This window comes from Diceros bicornis, chromosome 1 (assembly GCF_020826845.1).
Source record: "Diceros bicornis minor isolate mBicDic1 chromosome 1, mDicBic1.mat.cur, whole genome shotgun sequence".
NCBI lineage: Eukaryota > Metazoa > Chordata > Mammalia > Perissodactyla > Rhinocerotidae > Diceros > Diceros bicornis.
Genome location: NC_080740.1, coordinates 75,734,435 through 75,749,068, shown reverse-complemented (window position 1 = coordinate 75,749,068; position 14,634 = coordinate 75,734,435). Strand labels below are relative to the sequence as shown.

The window sequence follows — 14,634 nt, the reverse complement described above, 5'->3', positions numbered from 1 at the left end:
TCCAACTCAGTACAAAAGGGAAGGCTCCATTTTTCAGTAGATTTCTGGGAGATTCCAGTGCCTGTGGTCAACTGACCACAGTTGCAGAAACCTTGGACTGGGGATCAGCAGGAGAATGGAGTCCTGGCTGGGGCGACTGGGGGGTAGTGGTGGTGGTTGCCCTATTCACCCATTTCGAGCTGCATGTTAGGGTCAAGGTGCCCAGGATAGAATCCATCAGAAGGAATCTGGAAGTTGGGGACAGGAGCCAGAAGTGTGGAGCAAAGAGCATTTAAGGCCGTAGCTTAGGAATGGTGACCTAGGAGGAAAGGAAGAGAGATCCAAGGGTTGGACCTGTTACAGAGAACCAGGAAAGAGGTACATGATGACCCCTGCCCCTAGATGACAGAGGGTGTGGGAAAAGGAGGGGAACCCCCAGTAGAGAAGGTGTGGGATGTGGTCAGATCAGGAAGCTGCTGAAGTGAAGAACATGAGGGGCATTTTATGAAAAGGCCATGAGTGTTGTCTGTGGGGGTGTTGGGGGTGCTCAGTGTCATGGGTGGGAGGGAGACCCCTGAGAGGGAGCAGGCATGACTGTGGCCGTGGTTGGATGCCCAGCACCTGTAGCTGGGCCAGGCGCAGAGTATGCCCGGAAGGGCAGTGGCTCTGGCTGCTGGGAATGAGGAGGTGTCTCCTGAGCTGGCCCCCCTGCCATTTGCTGAGTTCAGGGGGCTGGTGAGGGATGTGGTGGCTGAGGGTGACCTTTCTCTCTGCTAGAAGGAAGCTACGGCCGGACGTCAGCAGGAGGGGATGTCAGTGGCATTGTAGGCTTTACGTGCCACAGGCCACCCTCTTGAGAATGTTGAAATTGTGTTCCCGCAGAGATGTTGATTCTTTACCGAAAATGCCTCTTTGGGCTTTATGAAGCAACCAGGGCGGAGAGGGGAAGGAGGGTGATCCCGGCCAGGGCCTCTCAGGTCAGTGGTGTATACTCCTGAGGCCTCTGAAGCACCCCCTCCCCTTTCTTTTTCCCTTTCAATTTGCAAGTCTCCTCTTCCTGTTGGTCACCTTGGTTACCCATGGTGTTTCTTCACGTCTTGCCACTCTTTGTTCTCAGGCCGACTCAACCCCTAGAGCTGTTTCCCAAGCAGCTGGCCCAGTGCCTGGAGGCCCAGCCTCCCTAGGGAGGCCGCAGTTGGCAGCAGTGAGGATGAGCATGATGGGAAGCACAGAAGAGGAGACCTAGCGTGGTTTTCTTTCCATGGCTGGTGGAGGAGAGCAGCTCAGCCCTGCTCTGCACCTTGGACTGTGTCTGAAGTGGTTATCACACCCCAGGCCTAGCCGGCTCCTCTCATGTCTAAGTGCAGGATTTGCCACTAACCTGAGTGTGGCCTTGGCTGTTGCACTTCTGTGCCTGGGTACTAATATTAGTGGTGGTCCCGCTGCCTGGGCTCACCTGGAGAGGGTGGGTGTTGGGATGGAGAGCCTAAAGTGAGTTACAGTTGTCAGAGGGGCGATAGTGTCTTGAGAGAGAAGTGGGGGCGTGTGTGTGCAGAGCAACAAGACTGGAAGGCGTATATACTGACAGGCACACACCCTTGCAGTTCTTTCCTCGGGGTGGGATTGCTGGTGGTTTTCATTTTCTTTGTACTCATCTGTATGCTCTGAAATTTCTGTAGTGATCAGATATTTTATAATTGGTTAAATATAACATTATTTTGGAAGGAAATCACAAACAAACCTAAACTGTCCCATGAAGCCCCCAAAACATAGCGTAAAGAGCACGGAGTCAGAAAGCCCAGATTCTGAGTCATCATTTATTAGCTGGGAGACCTTAAGCAGGTTACTTAGCCTCTCTGAGCCGTCCTTGTCTGGAATGCTGGGATGCTGATAATGCCCGCCTCGGGGGCCTGTTGGAGGATGAGAGCATGGAACACAGTGTCTGGCAAATGAGATATATATATATAAGCTTTCAAATTATATATATAATACATATTTATAAAATAGAAGGGTTGTATACAACTGTTCATCATAATGAGCAATTCCAAATACTCATGAAGACCAGAGAGGAGGTACAAGAAGCTTGGAGAGCTGAATTCCAGGGAAAAGAGAAAACTCTGTCCTTGCCTTGTGGTGACATGTGCCTCACTCTACCCAGTAGCAACACCAAGGAGGAACCAGATCTGTGTTTACGAAGAATTGGGAGTTACCAAAATTATAAATATGGATATATACATAAAAGATATATATGTATTATATATAAGAGATGGGGCAGGGGTGGGGGGATTTAGTTTTGGGTCCAACCCCTGGACCCCCCAAGGCAGGACGCCCAGCCCTTGGCTGCCTGGGCCTTCTGTGAGCTGGCATCTGCCGCCTTTTGTGCCTCTCCTAGGCTCCTAATACCATGGCCGTGTAGAGGTTCTTACCAGGGCCGTTCTGCAGGTGGAAGCTGTGGTTTTTAATCTCAGCAAGCTTTTTAGCAAATCTCTCAGCTTAGAGTCATCAAATTATTCGGCACTGAGCCAGGGATCTCCACCAGTCTCGCCTTACAGACGTGCTGGGGTTTAATTTCCCCCAGTGCACCAGTGCCCAGCCGCCAGCACCCTAAAGCACCGTTTCCCAGAACAAGCTCTCTGGGATATTGTTACTCTCCCCCCTGAAAAGAGGGGGTGATGGTGGTGGTCTGTGGGTAAATAAATTCAACCTGGAGTCTCTCAAAACTATATGAGTTTCTTCCTGAACAAATGTTTCAGGGCCTCTAATGGGCTAATGTGTGATTCCTTTTAGGAAGGAGCAAGGTAGTATGCAGTGTTTCCCAAACTAATGGCGCACAGAACCCTTTTCTTCAGAAAGAGTATCTTGGGACTGGAGTGTCATGGAACACACATTGGGAAACATTGCCTTAGAAATGACTGAGTATAGAGTGCATAATTTATAATTCTTGGAGTTCCCAGTCCTCTGTAAACGTTGACCTGCTTCCTCCTCGGTAACTCTCTGTTGCTGCTAGGTAGGCTGAGGCATATGCCACCCCAAGGCAAGGATAGAGCTTTTTCTTTTCCCTGGAATTCAGCATCCCCTGGAATTCTTGTACCTCCCCTCTGGACTTCGTATTTGGAATTTCTCACTATGATGAATAGTTTTTATTCAGCCTAAGATCAGGAGCAAATCTTTTTTTTTTTTTTTTTACCTTTTCATTTCAAGTATTTGCCATTCCCCAAACTTGGGGGGTTTGGTAATTACTGAGTGTCTCTTTTGTGTCAGATCACAGAGCTGAACAAGGTGAACCCAGGTCCTGCCCTCATGATGTTTACAGTCGAGGGTTGAAGGAGGACAGTAAAAATCTGGGTGGGTGGGTGGGTGGATGGATGGGTGAAAAGTCCTAGATGCTTGGGGAATATCTTACGGTGGCATGACCAGGGAACACTCTTTTCAGAAGTGACTTTTAGGGGTCGGCGCTGTGGCTTAGCGGTTAAGTGCGTGTGCTCCGCTACTGGCGGCCCAGGTTCGGATCCCGGGCGCGCACCACGCACCGCTTCTCCGGCCATGCTGAGGCCGCGTCCCACATACAGCAACTAGAAGAATGTGCAGCTATGACATACAGCTATCTACTGGGGCTTTGGGGGAAAAAAAGGAAATAAATAAAATTATAAAAAGAAAAAAAGAAGTGACTTAAGCTGAGATCTGAAGGGAGACTGGGTTAGTAATGAGAAATAACACTATGAGGCAGTAGAAAATAATGCAGGGCGGGGCACCAAGGGTTAAAATGAAGACTTCCCTTCCTCCCCTAATGTGAGAAACCAGGGGTGACTGGCTGACTTCTACAGTGCACGTGACCTTCAGACTCCTCTGAGGTTAGCCTCAAAATGCCGGCAGAGCCTGTGTGTGAAGAGCACACGCTGAATTTTCTCCCCCATCTGTCCTGCAACAGTGACAGGCCGGGGTCCCTGCGCAGCAGTCCTGGCTGTGGGCTCGGGGTCTGTTTAACTGCGCTTCAGGGTTGGCCTCGCCTGTACTCCCAGGCACTTCTGAGCCCAGCACTGTGTGGAGTGTTTGCCACCTCTGCCAAGGTCAGCGCCTCTGTGGGGGAGGGGGAGAGCAGCGGAGACGAGACACAGCCTGGAATCTGCAGAAGCCTGTCCAGGCCACCCCTCTGCCTCCTTACGAAGCTCAGTCAGGGGCTTTGTGTAGGTTGTGATTCACTGGTCCTTGGCCTTTCTTGGAGCGCTGTCCCTCTCAGATACTCCTCTTTCTGCCTTGGAACCTCCAGGCAGAGCTCTTGGGCAGCAGGGAGAGTGGTTTCTAAAGGCCTCCAGCCCAGCTTGACACCCCCCGTTTTCCTTCCCCCCAGAATAGCTCCTCTGGTCTTGGAAATGCTGGGGTTTCCCACTCAAGGGGGCATTACCCCTCACCCTGTTGGTTACCCCGGGGAAAGGAAGCAGGGCTGGGTAAGGGAGACCAGCGGGGGAGGAAGGCAGAGCAGGCCACAGGCGGAGGGAGGATCCCCCAGTTGGTGTTTGCTCAGTTCGCACCTGTGTTGATCTTGGAAAACACTCCATTCATTCATTCGTGCATTCATTCACTCACTCAGCAGATATTCATTAGCCCTAAGTGTGTGCTGGGTACCAAGGGGACAGCCAAGACCTGGAGAGAGAAGTGGCTCCCTCCCTCACGGAGACCGCATTGTAGGGGGCAGCGAGGCCGTTTAATCAACAGGCAGACACTTCAGTCAACAGTGACTGCTCACTGTGGGGGGTGCGCGGGGTCATCGGGGAAGGCCTCTCCCGTGAGTGCCCTGAACAGAGACCGGAAGGAAGAGAAACGGCCCAGTTGTCCAAAATGAGGGTCTGGTGAAGTCACAGCCCAACCTTACAATGCAACGCCAGGCAGCCACTGAAAACGTTGTTTCCGATGCTGTGTGAAGGGGAGTGGGGCGCACTTGGAGATTATGATTCCGTTTTGTGAAAGTTTGCACAGAGAAACATCTGAAGAGTCTGTGTAAAACTTAATAGTACTTCTCTCTGCGTGAGGATTATAAGTGATATTTGTTATTCTTTTCTACTTGTGAAAATTTGTTAGTGAACACACAGTTTATAATTAGTAAAAAGAAAAACATTACTTCTGGGTGGGAGTTCGGCGGGACCTTTGTGTCTTGTGAGGATCAAATGGGATATTTAGCACAGGGCTGGCCTGGGGGATGTTATTATTAAAGGGCTAATTTATTTATTTATTTATTTATTTTGAAGAGGAAGATCAGCCCTGAGCTAACATCCATGCCCATCTTCCTCTACTTTATGTGTGGGATGCCTGCCACAGCGTGGCTTGATAAGTGGTGCATATGTCCGCGCCCGGGATTGGAACCTGCGAACCCCGGACCGCTGAAGTGGAGCGTGTGACTTTAACCGCTACGCCACAGGGCCGGCCCCTAAAGGGCTAATTTTGTCAAAGTGATGACGTGGGGTTGCCAAGGACGCCTTGGGGATACATTTTGAGCTGGACCTTAATACAGTGAACCCCAGGCCACCGAAGAAGAGTGTGCAAACTTAACCACTACACCACCGGGCCGGCCCCAGATGAGAACTTTTAAGATCTGCTATCTTAGCAACTTTCAAATATGGAATACAGTATTAACTTTAGTCACCATACTGTCCATTACATCCCCATGACTTATTTTATAAGTGGAATTTTGTACCTTTTGACCCCCTTCACTCATTTTGCCCACCCCCCACCTCTGGCAACCACCAGTCTGTTCTCTATGAATTCAGTTTTTTTAGATTGAATGTTTTAAAAAGTCCACAGGGTTGAGAAGCATAAAAATAAAAATCACACAAGATCCCAGCCCCCCAAGATAACCCCTGTTATCATTTTGGTGTATGTTTTCCATTTTTTCTAGCCTGTTATTTTTTTAAAAATAAAATAAACTACTGTGATAACAAAGGCAGGTTTTTGTAAGGTGGATTCCTCCCCCTCCATGAACTCCATCACGACCATCTGTCCGTGTGCCCCCACCTGCTCATCTGCTCATCTCTAGGTGTACCTGAGGCACACGTGCTCTCCTGTCTGGCTCAGGTGATAGAGGGCCAGCAGCTGGGGAGGAAGAGTTTCAGAAAGCCTCTGCCCGTCCCTCTGCCCCTCTTTGTGCCCCTCTTTGTGCGTTCCCCGCAGCCTTTCTGCCGGCCACACAGATGCTGCCCCCAGCCCTGCTGAGAGGAAGGTCACCCTGCCTCACTGGGTTCCTGCCCCCTTTCCGCCCACGCTGGCTGCTGAGTGCCTGCCAAGTGCCCGCGTAATCCAGGAGAGCTTTATAAGCCGCCCCTTGCAGGCTGCTCTTTTGTTTCTGGGATATAGGCCGCTCAGCAGAAGCGGCTGGCTTCATTCATCCTGGCTGCTGCGGCCTTCAAGCTGACTTAGGTCAAGAGTGCCTGGGAGGAATGTGATCCTTAGAGCAAAGCCCTTGTAATGAATGCCTTTTCCCCCTAATTGGGTTAGGGAGGTAATCAGCTGGCCTCCAACTAACGAGGGTAGGCGTGCTTGCGTCCCACATTGTTGTTTATTTGTCAAAGAATTGCCCTTCTCGAGTGCCAGAAGCTGAGGCTCAGAGTTCTCATTCCGTTTGGTTTGGGAGCTCTGCCCAGTACGTGAGGACACGGGATAGGCAGAGGCCCCAGGCCTGGCTGTAAACCCTCAGGTAGAAAGCCTCATTCCACTGTACAAAGCGGGTTTCTTTGAGAGCCCGACAGAGGCAGATAAGCTGAGCTTATCTGCAGTGTGATTGCCGTGCTTGAGGGAAAGGCCACTAACGCTTGCTAAGTCCTAAGTGCCAAATACTTCACATTTACGGCAGCTTGACCTCCATTTTTCAGATGAGGACACTGGAATTCAGAATTCACATGCCCAAGGTTAATACATAGTGGAGTTGAGATTCCACCCCAGAACTGCCTGACTTCAGAATCTCTGCCAAGCTGCGCCTCCATATAGACAGGGTGTGGGGGTGTGTTTGGTACAGGGAGAAACATGGCTGCATTCATTCTTTTCTTCTTTTTTTTTTTTTTTTGAGGAAGATTGGCCCTGAGCTAGCATCTGTTGCCAATCCTCCTCCCTTTTTCCTTTTTTTCTCCCCAAAGCCCCAGTAGATAGTTGTATGTCATAGTTTTACATCCTTCTAGTTGCTCTATGTGCGACACTGCCTCAGCATGGCTTGATGAGCGGTACGTAGGTCTGCACCCAGGATCCGAACCTGCAAACCCTGGGCTGCCGAAGCAGAGCACATGAACTTAACCACTATGCCACCGGGCCGACCTCTCTTTTTTTTTTAATAGACTATTTTTTAGAGCAGTTTTAGGTTCATGGTACTATTGAGCAGAAAGTACAGAGATTTCCCGTATACCCATGACCACACCTCCCCCATTATCAGCAGCCCCCACCAGAGTGATATATTTATTACAATCAATGAACCTATGTTGACACATCATAATCACCGAAAGTCCATAATTTACATTAGGGTTCACTCTTGATGTTGTACATTCTACAGGTTTGGACAAATGTATAATGACATGTATCCACCACTATAGTACTGTACAGGGTAGTTTCAGTGCCCTAAAAATCCTGTGTGTGTCCTACCTATTCGTCCCTCCCTTCCCCAACCCCTGGCAACTCTTTCCAGAATGTCATATAGTTGGAGTCACATAGTATATCGTCTTTTCAGATTGACTTCTTTCACTTGGTACAGTCATGTGCCGCATAACAACATTTCAGTCAACAACGGACTGCACATACCATGGTGGTCCCATAAGATGAGTACCATACAGTCCAGGTGTGTAATAGGCTGTGCCATGCAGATTTGTGTAAGTACACTCTATGACGTTCGCACAGTGACGAAATCGTCTGACAACACATTTCTCAGAATTTAACCCTGTCGTTATGTGCTGCGTGGCTATAATATGCATTTAAGTTTCCTCCATGCCTTCTCATGGTTATGCATTATTTTTCACTCATGCAAATAGTTTTTAAGCACCTACCTCTGCCAGGCACATACTGGGTGCTGGGCAAATGGTATAGACAAAGTGAACGTGGCCCCTGCTGTCTGGAGCCAGAGCTTAGCAGGAAGAGACACATAAATGAGTAAATATTTGGCGATGGAGAACAGCATGCTATGAGGGAGAACTGGGGGGCCCTGATTTGGAATGATGAGGGGTCAGAGAAGGCCTCTCAGGAAGTATCATTTAAACCACTATCTGAGGGACAAGCAGAAACGAGGATGAAGAGCATCGCAGACAGCTGTTGTTGTAGCTTTCAGAATCCCGCCCACCCTTGAGTCTAGCCTTTTCCAGGAATCCCCAGCTGCTAACTCCTTCTTGACATGTATTCTTGCCCGTTCCAAAGGTCCCTAACTTTTTCTTTTATGCACCTATGGCTTCCTGTGAGAATCTACTCAAGCCAGTGGACCCTTTTCCGTGGAGAGTGTACAGAGGAAAGACCTACAAATGTGTTGCTTTGAGCTCTCTTCTCCTGGTTGGCACAAGGGAAAATCCAGAAGGAGTTAAGCTTGGCTGAGTTGAGCAGGGAGGGAGGTCGGGACATAGCATATCTGACTTGTGTTTGGGGCCTTTGAACTGCCTTAATGAGGGCAGCACGGCCCGGGCCAAAGGTCACTTGGCTAATTTCCGGCAGCTGCTGCCTACAAAACACCAAAGGTCTGAGATTGCTGTTACTTCTTGTCCAGAGCCTTAGAACCCTCTGCTTAGAGGAAATACACAAGTAGCCTGCAAGCTTGTGGGGGCTGCTGAAGGGGTGGGAGGGGGGCCGCTATTTGGGGGAGCTGCAGCCCCACATTGGCTGCTGCTACCAGCTGTCTGGGAAGAGGCTGGCCAAGAGAGGTTCATGCATGGCCCCTCTGCCCAGGTTGATGTCCTGCTCTAAATCCTTCAGTGGCTCCCCTCAGGGCAGGCCAGGTATCTTAGCAGGGCATACAAGCTGGGACACCACCCCCTCTCACGGCCTGCTTTGTCCAGCACACCCTACCTGTCTGGCTGTTCCAAGGGCTCCAGATTCCCCGGATGGAACACCTGTGTGGCTTTGTAGGCGTTGTATTCCCTGCTGAGCTTCCTTTAAAGAAGAACTCTTCTTCCTTTAAAGAGCTTGCGCATCTTCAACAGGTCAATTCCTAGACGTCCTTCCAGAACTTGGCGAGATAGATCTGCCCTCCTCAAAGTGCTGCCCACTGCCCTGCTACTCTATATAGATGGCCACACCTTCCTCTGTGGGCCCTGGGCACTCGGTACTCACCACTGCAATTCAGTCCTCTTTCCTCCCTTCTTCTCCCCTCCTTCCCTTGATTCCTTCAACAGTTAGTTATTGGGCACCTGACCAGGTGCAAAGGCAGACCCAGACCCTGCCCTCAAGGAATTTGAAGTCCTGTGTGGCTGCATAAATTCATCAAACAATGAAGATGAATAATACACAAGGTCAAATCTTTTCCTTAAAGAAGTTAAGCTAGGGGTAAAAGATCTTCTCCATGATTAAAATAAATAAATAAAAGGTTGAAAAAGATACATTAAAAATCTTCTAGTCTCAGATCTGTTGCTAGTTAAGTAAAGCCCAGAGTTATAAGATAGGACTTTTTCAAACTGAGTTCTTCATATGTAAACGAAAGGGAGAGGAAATAATTTATTCAGGCTTTAGCATCTTCCGTGTGCAAAGCTCTAGGGCCACCAAGATAGCCGTGTCCTCGCCTCGAGGCTCTCTGGGGGAACAAGCCAGAAGAGATGAGATCCCAGCGTGAAATTTCACCTCAACCTTCATTTTCACAGGGTAGACCTCCCTTCCCTCAGAGAAGATGGGGGGCTTTCACAGTGCCCATAGCTTTCCTTCCTAATGTTGATCACAGTTTGGAATTCTGTAGTTGTCTTATTATTTGATTGCCATCTCTCTCTCTTACTGGGCCAATAAACTCCATGAGAGTGGGTCATATGTCCATCTTATTTTTTTTACAATAGCTTTATTGAGATATAATTCACATACCATAAAATCCAGCTCTTTAAAGTATGCAATTCAGTTGCCTTTAGGGTATTCGTAGAGTTGTGCAACCATTAACACTATCTAATTTTAGAGTATTTTCATCATCCCAAAAAGAAACCCCATATCCATTAGCAGTCACCCCTCATTAAACTCCACCCCCAGCACACGGTAACCACTTATCTACTTTCTGTTTATGTGGATTTGCTTATACTGGACATTTCATATAAATGGGATGATACAATTTGTGGCTTTTTATGACAGGCTGTTTTTTCACTTAGCATAATGTTTTCAAGGTTCGTCATGTTGTAACATGTATCAGTACTTCATTCATTTTTGTGACCTAGTAATATTCCATTGTATGGATAGACTGCATTTTATTTATCCATTCATCAGTTGATAGACATTTGGGTTGTTTTCCTTTGGGGACTATTATGAATAATGCTGCTCTGAACATATATGTATACACATTTTTGTGTGGCCATATGTTTTCGTTTCTGTTGAGTATATACCAAGGGTTGGAATTGCTGGGTCATGTTGTAACTCTGTGTTTCACATTTTGAGGAACTGCCAAACCATTTTCCACAGTGGCTGCACCGTTTTCCATTCCCACCAGTGGTATATGAAGGTTTTGATTTGTCCACATCCTCACCAACACTTGTTTATTTTCTGTTTTTGTTTTTGTTATTATAAAAGCATCCTAGTGGGTGTGAGGTGGTATCTCATTGTGGCTTTGAATTGCATTTCCCTGATGATTAGTGATGTTCAGCATCTTTTGTATATCTTCTTTGGAGAAATATCTGTTCACTCCTTTGCCCATTTTTAAATTGGGTTGTCTTTTTATTGTTGAGTTGTAAGAGTTCTTTATATAATCTGAATACTGTCTCTTATTGATATATGATTTCCAAACATTTTCTCCCTTTCTGTATGTTTTCTTTGCACTTTCTTGATGGTGTCTTTTGAAGCATGAAAATTTTTAATTTTGAAGTCCAACTTAGGTATTTTTTCTTTTACTGCTCCTGCTTTTGGTGTAATGTTGAAGAAACCTTTGCCGAATCTAAGTCATAAAGATTTGCTCCTGTTTTCTTCTAAGAGTTTTTTAGTTTTAATCTTACATGTATATCTGTGTCCATCTCATTCCAGACTGTATCCCCAGTGCCTGGAATAATGCCTAATGTATAGAAAGATACTGAGTGAAATGAATGAACTCATACTCTTGAATGAACAGATATCTCCTAGTCCCAGAGCTGTTTACTTAAGTAAAGCCCCAGGGTTAAGCAAGTGGCCTTATATAGAGGAGGGGCACCAATTTGTTTTAATCTCATCCCCCAGTGAACCTGCCATCAGTGGCCTCTCACAATTCCTTTTCTGCCAGCTTCTCCTTTCCTGTTTTTCCTCAATTTTCCTTCCCTTTAGTGTCCCCATTTGACAAAATGTTGTGAAGACATTTCCTAAATAAATTGCGTCTGGTCTACTTTGGCAAAATTGTAAATATGGTAAATACATAAGAAAATGTTTTCCATCATAAAAATCTTGGTTGGTTTGATATTTCTCTCACTGGTTTTTCTTGTATTAGATAAATAAATTCTGATCACATGGCAGTGTATAAATTACAAAGGAAAAGTCGTCTCCTGGGGGGACGTATGATGTCTGAAACTTTAGAAAAAAGTCTATGTTCTTATAGAAAGGAAAAAGGTAAAATGTCAACAACTAATGAATCTAGGGGGAGAATGTTCGAGAGTTCTTTGTACTATTATTTTAACAACCTTTTTTAGGTTGAATGTTTTCAAAAAATTGTCCCTCACAGTCCCGCCCACAGAGAGAATTAAGCCATGGACCCTGAGAGGTTACCGTGTGCCGGGTGCTTCCATTGGTTTTTCATTTACTCCTCAGCTACTGAGGAGGGAACAAAGGTGAAAGCAGGTGAGGCAGGTGACCAGGTGGTACAGTTGGTTGAGCAGTAGAACCAGAATTTGGATGAGGGTCTCCGACCTCAGGGCCTACATTCTTTTGTGGCCTGTATATCTGGAATGGTGAACCTTTTGCCAGGAATGACTGGCTTCTTTGGAGCTGATCGTCTCCTTCACCTGCCTCTGTCATCATGTCCCTGACACTCTACCACCCTGTGCTCAGTGAGGGCGGATGGGAGACGGTCCAGAAGTTTCTGGAATAGAGGGGCTGCCATCCTAGGGCTTGAAGGAAAACGAACAGGATGTGGAGGGAATCGTTGCCCCCTAACCAGCCGGCAGGCGGGCCCCCTCACCTCGCTCTCCTGGGGCATCTGAGGCTCTCGGGAGGCAGCCCTGACCCCCCTTCTGCCCTGCCTGTCCTCCAGGAGCTGAAGCTGCCCACCTTCCGAGCCCACTCCCCACTCCTGAAGAGCCGCCGGTTCTTTGTCGACACCTTGACCCTGCTGAGCAGCCACTGCCAGCTCTGCCCCGCCGCCCGGCACCTGGCCGTCTACCTGCTGGACCACTTCCTGGACCGCTATAGCATCACCACCTCCAAGCAGCTCTACGCCGTGGCCATCTCCTGCCTCCTGCTCGCAAGTACGTGGAACCCACTTCCTCCTGCGTGCGGTCTCCTCCTCCGTGAGCCTGAGCGCTCCCAAATCATTGTACGTTTCCGTGGTCTTTGCACATCTTCCATGTTCATCTTTAGATGAGTACGAATTATAGTAATAATAATAATATAATAATAATAATCTACATTTTCTTTAACATCTGTAATGTACCAGGCTAAGTGATAAGGACTTGAACAGCTTGACCTTCATGAATCCATACAATGACCCCAGGAGACAGGGGCTTTTAGTACCCCATTTTACTGAGGCACAGAGAGGTAAATAAACTTGCCTTGGGTCACCCAGCTAGTATATAGCAGACAGGATTTGAGCCCAGAACTGCACAGTGCCAGAACCTCTGCTCTTAACCCCATGTCAGCTGCTTCCTGGTATGCGACCGCTGGATGTGCTGGGAGGGGAACTCGAGCAACCACTGTTCTTAAAGGGGTTTAGAACTGTGGCTGATTGGAGCCCGAGCAGGATCCATTATGTAGTCACCAGGCCTGGGCACAGGTCTCTCGGGGTTTGCATCTTCCAATGAGGCCTCACTAAAAACACGGTACAGCTTTGACCATCTGTCTGTCTGCCTTGGTAGGGATTCCCACGTGAATATGCTGCTGCTCGGGCCATCTGCTTAAAACACAGCTCTGCCGTGCCGCCCTGCCACTTACAGTTGCCCCCTGGTGTACCAACGGTCTGAGGAGAAGGACCAGCCATCAAGGTCCTGCCTCCGTGACCTCAGGCCTTTCTCCTCTTCACTCCCTGGGTTCCAGCCAAGCCCCCTCCTGGCACAGAACTTTGCAGATGCTGTTCCCTCTGCCTGGAGAGCTTCCCGTTCCCTCCCCCTGCCCGTCTGGTCCTGGTTAATCGTCACTCGGGCCCACATCCCCAAGAAAGCGTTCCCCCACTGCCCTCGGCAGGTAGAGTCTCCCTGATGTAAGTCCCGTGGCGTCATGTACTTTTAATTAACACCTCCCCTCCCCAACTAAGCAGTGAGTTTCAGGGAGGGAAAGGAGCCTGGCACATAGTAAGACCTCGAAAAAGTATTTGCGTGACAAATGAAATGAATGGAGCCAGGGGTTCCTTGAGAGCTGGGCTTCCACGCTTCTCCAAGTTGCCCTTAATGCACAGGAGCGGAATGCCCCAGAGTGGCTAGCTGCAGTTGTGCATTTCCTTGACATCTAGTATTTTATCCTTAAGACTCAATCAGATTTTACATTCCTCTCCACAATATGTTATTGTCCTGTTTTATTCTGTGGGCATCCCCCAATCCTTGAGTCTCACTGATGCTACAAGAAGATAGCACCCACTTTCTCCTGTGGCTTTGTCTGCTCCTGGCACGCTACCATGCACCCCCACGGGCAGTCACCCAGTTTCAGAAGCTTTGGAGTTTGCAGAATTCCGTCTTGTTTTCCACCCTGGCGTCTTCCACCTGCTGCTATTTAGAATCCTTTTGGCTGCTTTGGGTTCACAGCCTCCCAATTTGTGATTTTCTTTACCTTGGGCCAGCTGGATTTCCCATGTTATACAGAGAAGCCTGTCTTGCTAGGAGGCCAGCCTGTTTGCTCCTTCCGAGTCCCAGATCCACATGCGGCTCTCTTTCGTCTTGTGAGGAGATGCAGGGCTTGTGAGGCATCCCCATCAGCGGAGGGCAGAATGGGCATCGCATTTCAAGAGGCCCCGGAGAAGTCTGCGCCGTGGCCTTTGGCCTGCCGCTGTCTGTGATCTGTGGGGTGCATCGAGGCCCGCGGGGCCCGGGACTTGGATTTCCATGGGGCCCTGGAGGCTCTCCCCCAGCGCCTGTCTGGGGAGCTGGGACGAGAGGCGCACACTGGAGACTCCTTTGTGCTGCCGCTGCCATGGCGGGGGCGGGGCAGGGGTGCCCTGCAGACGGAGAGGCAGACCCCCACCCACACGTCTGAGGGCAGCAGCCAGCCTCGGACGGCAGGGATGGATTTTTCAGGACACCTGCCATACGCTCAGAGGCCCAAGGAAAGAAAAGTTTCCACGACAGCCTGAAATCCTATTCATTCCTCCCACCCCTCTCCCTAGGCCGACCACCGTCAGCCGTGAGGGAGGTCACC

General features: G+C 48.7%; 1 protein-coding gene across 2 annotated transcripts in view; it reads left to right on the top strand.

Annotated features, from left to right (window-relative positions):
• Positions 1–14,634, top strand: part of CCNJL (cyclin J like) — a 49,915-nt gene that overhangs the window by 12,449 nt on the left and 22,832 nt on the right. For both annotated transcript variants that reach the window (XM_058545196.1, XM_058545187.1), the window contains exon 3: positions 12,326–12,539. In XM_058545196.1, the coding sequence (XP_058401179.1) occupies positions 12,326–12,539 (214 nt within the window). The remainder of the gene's footprint in view (positions 1–12,325; positions 12,540–14,634) is intronic.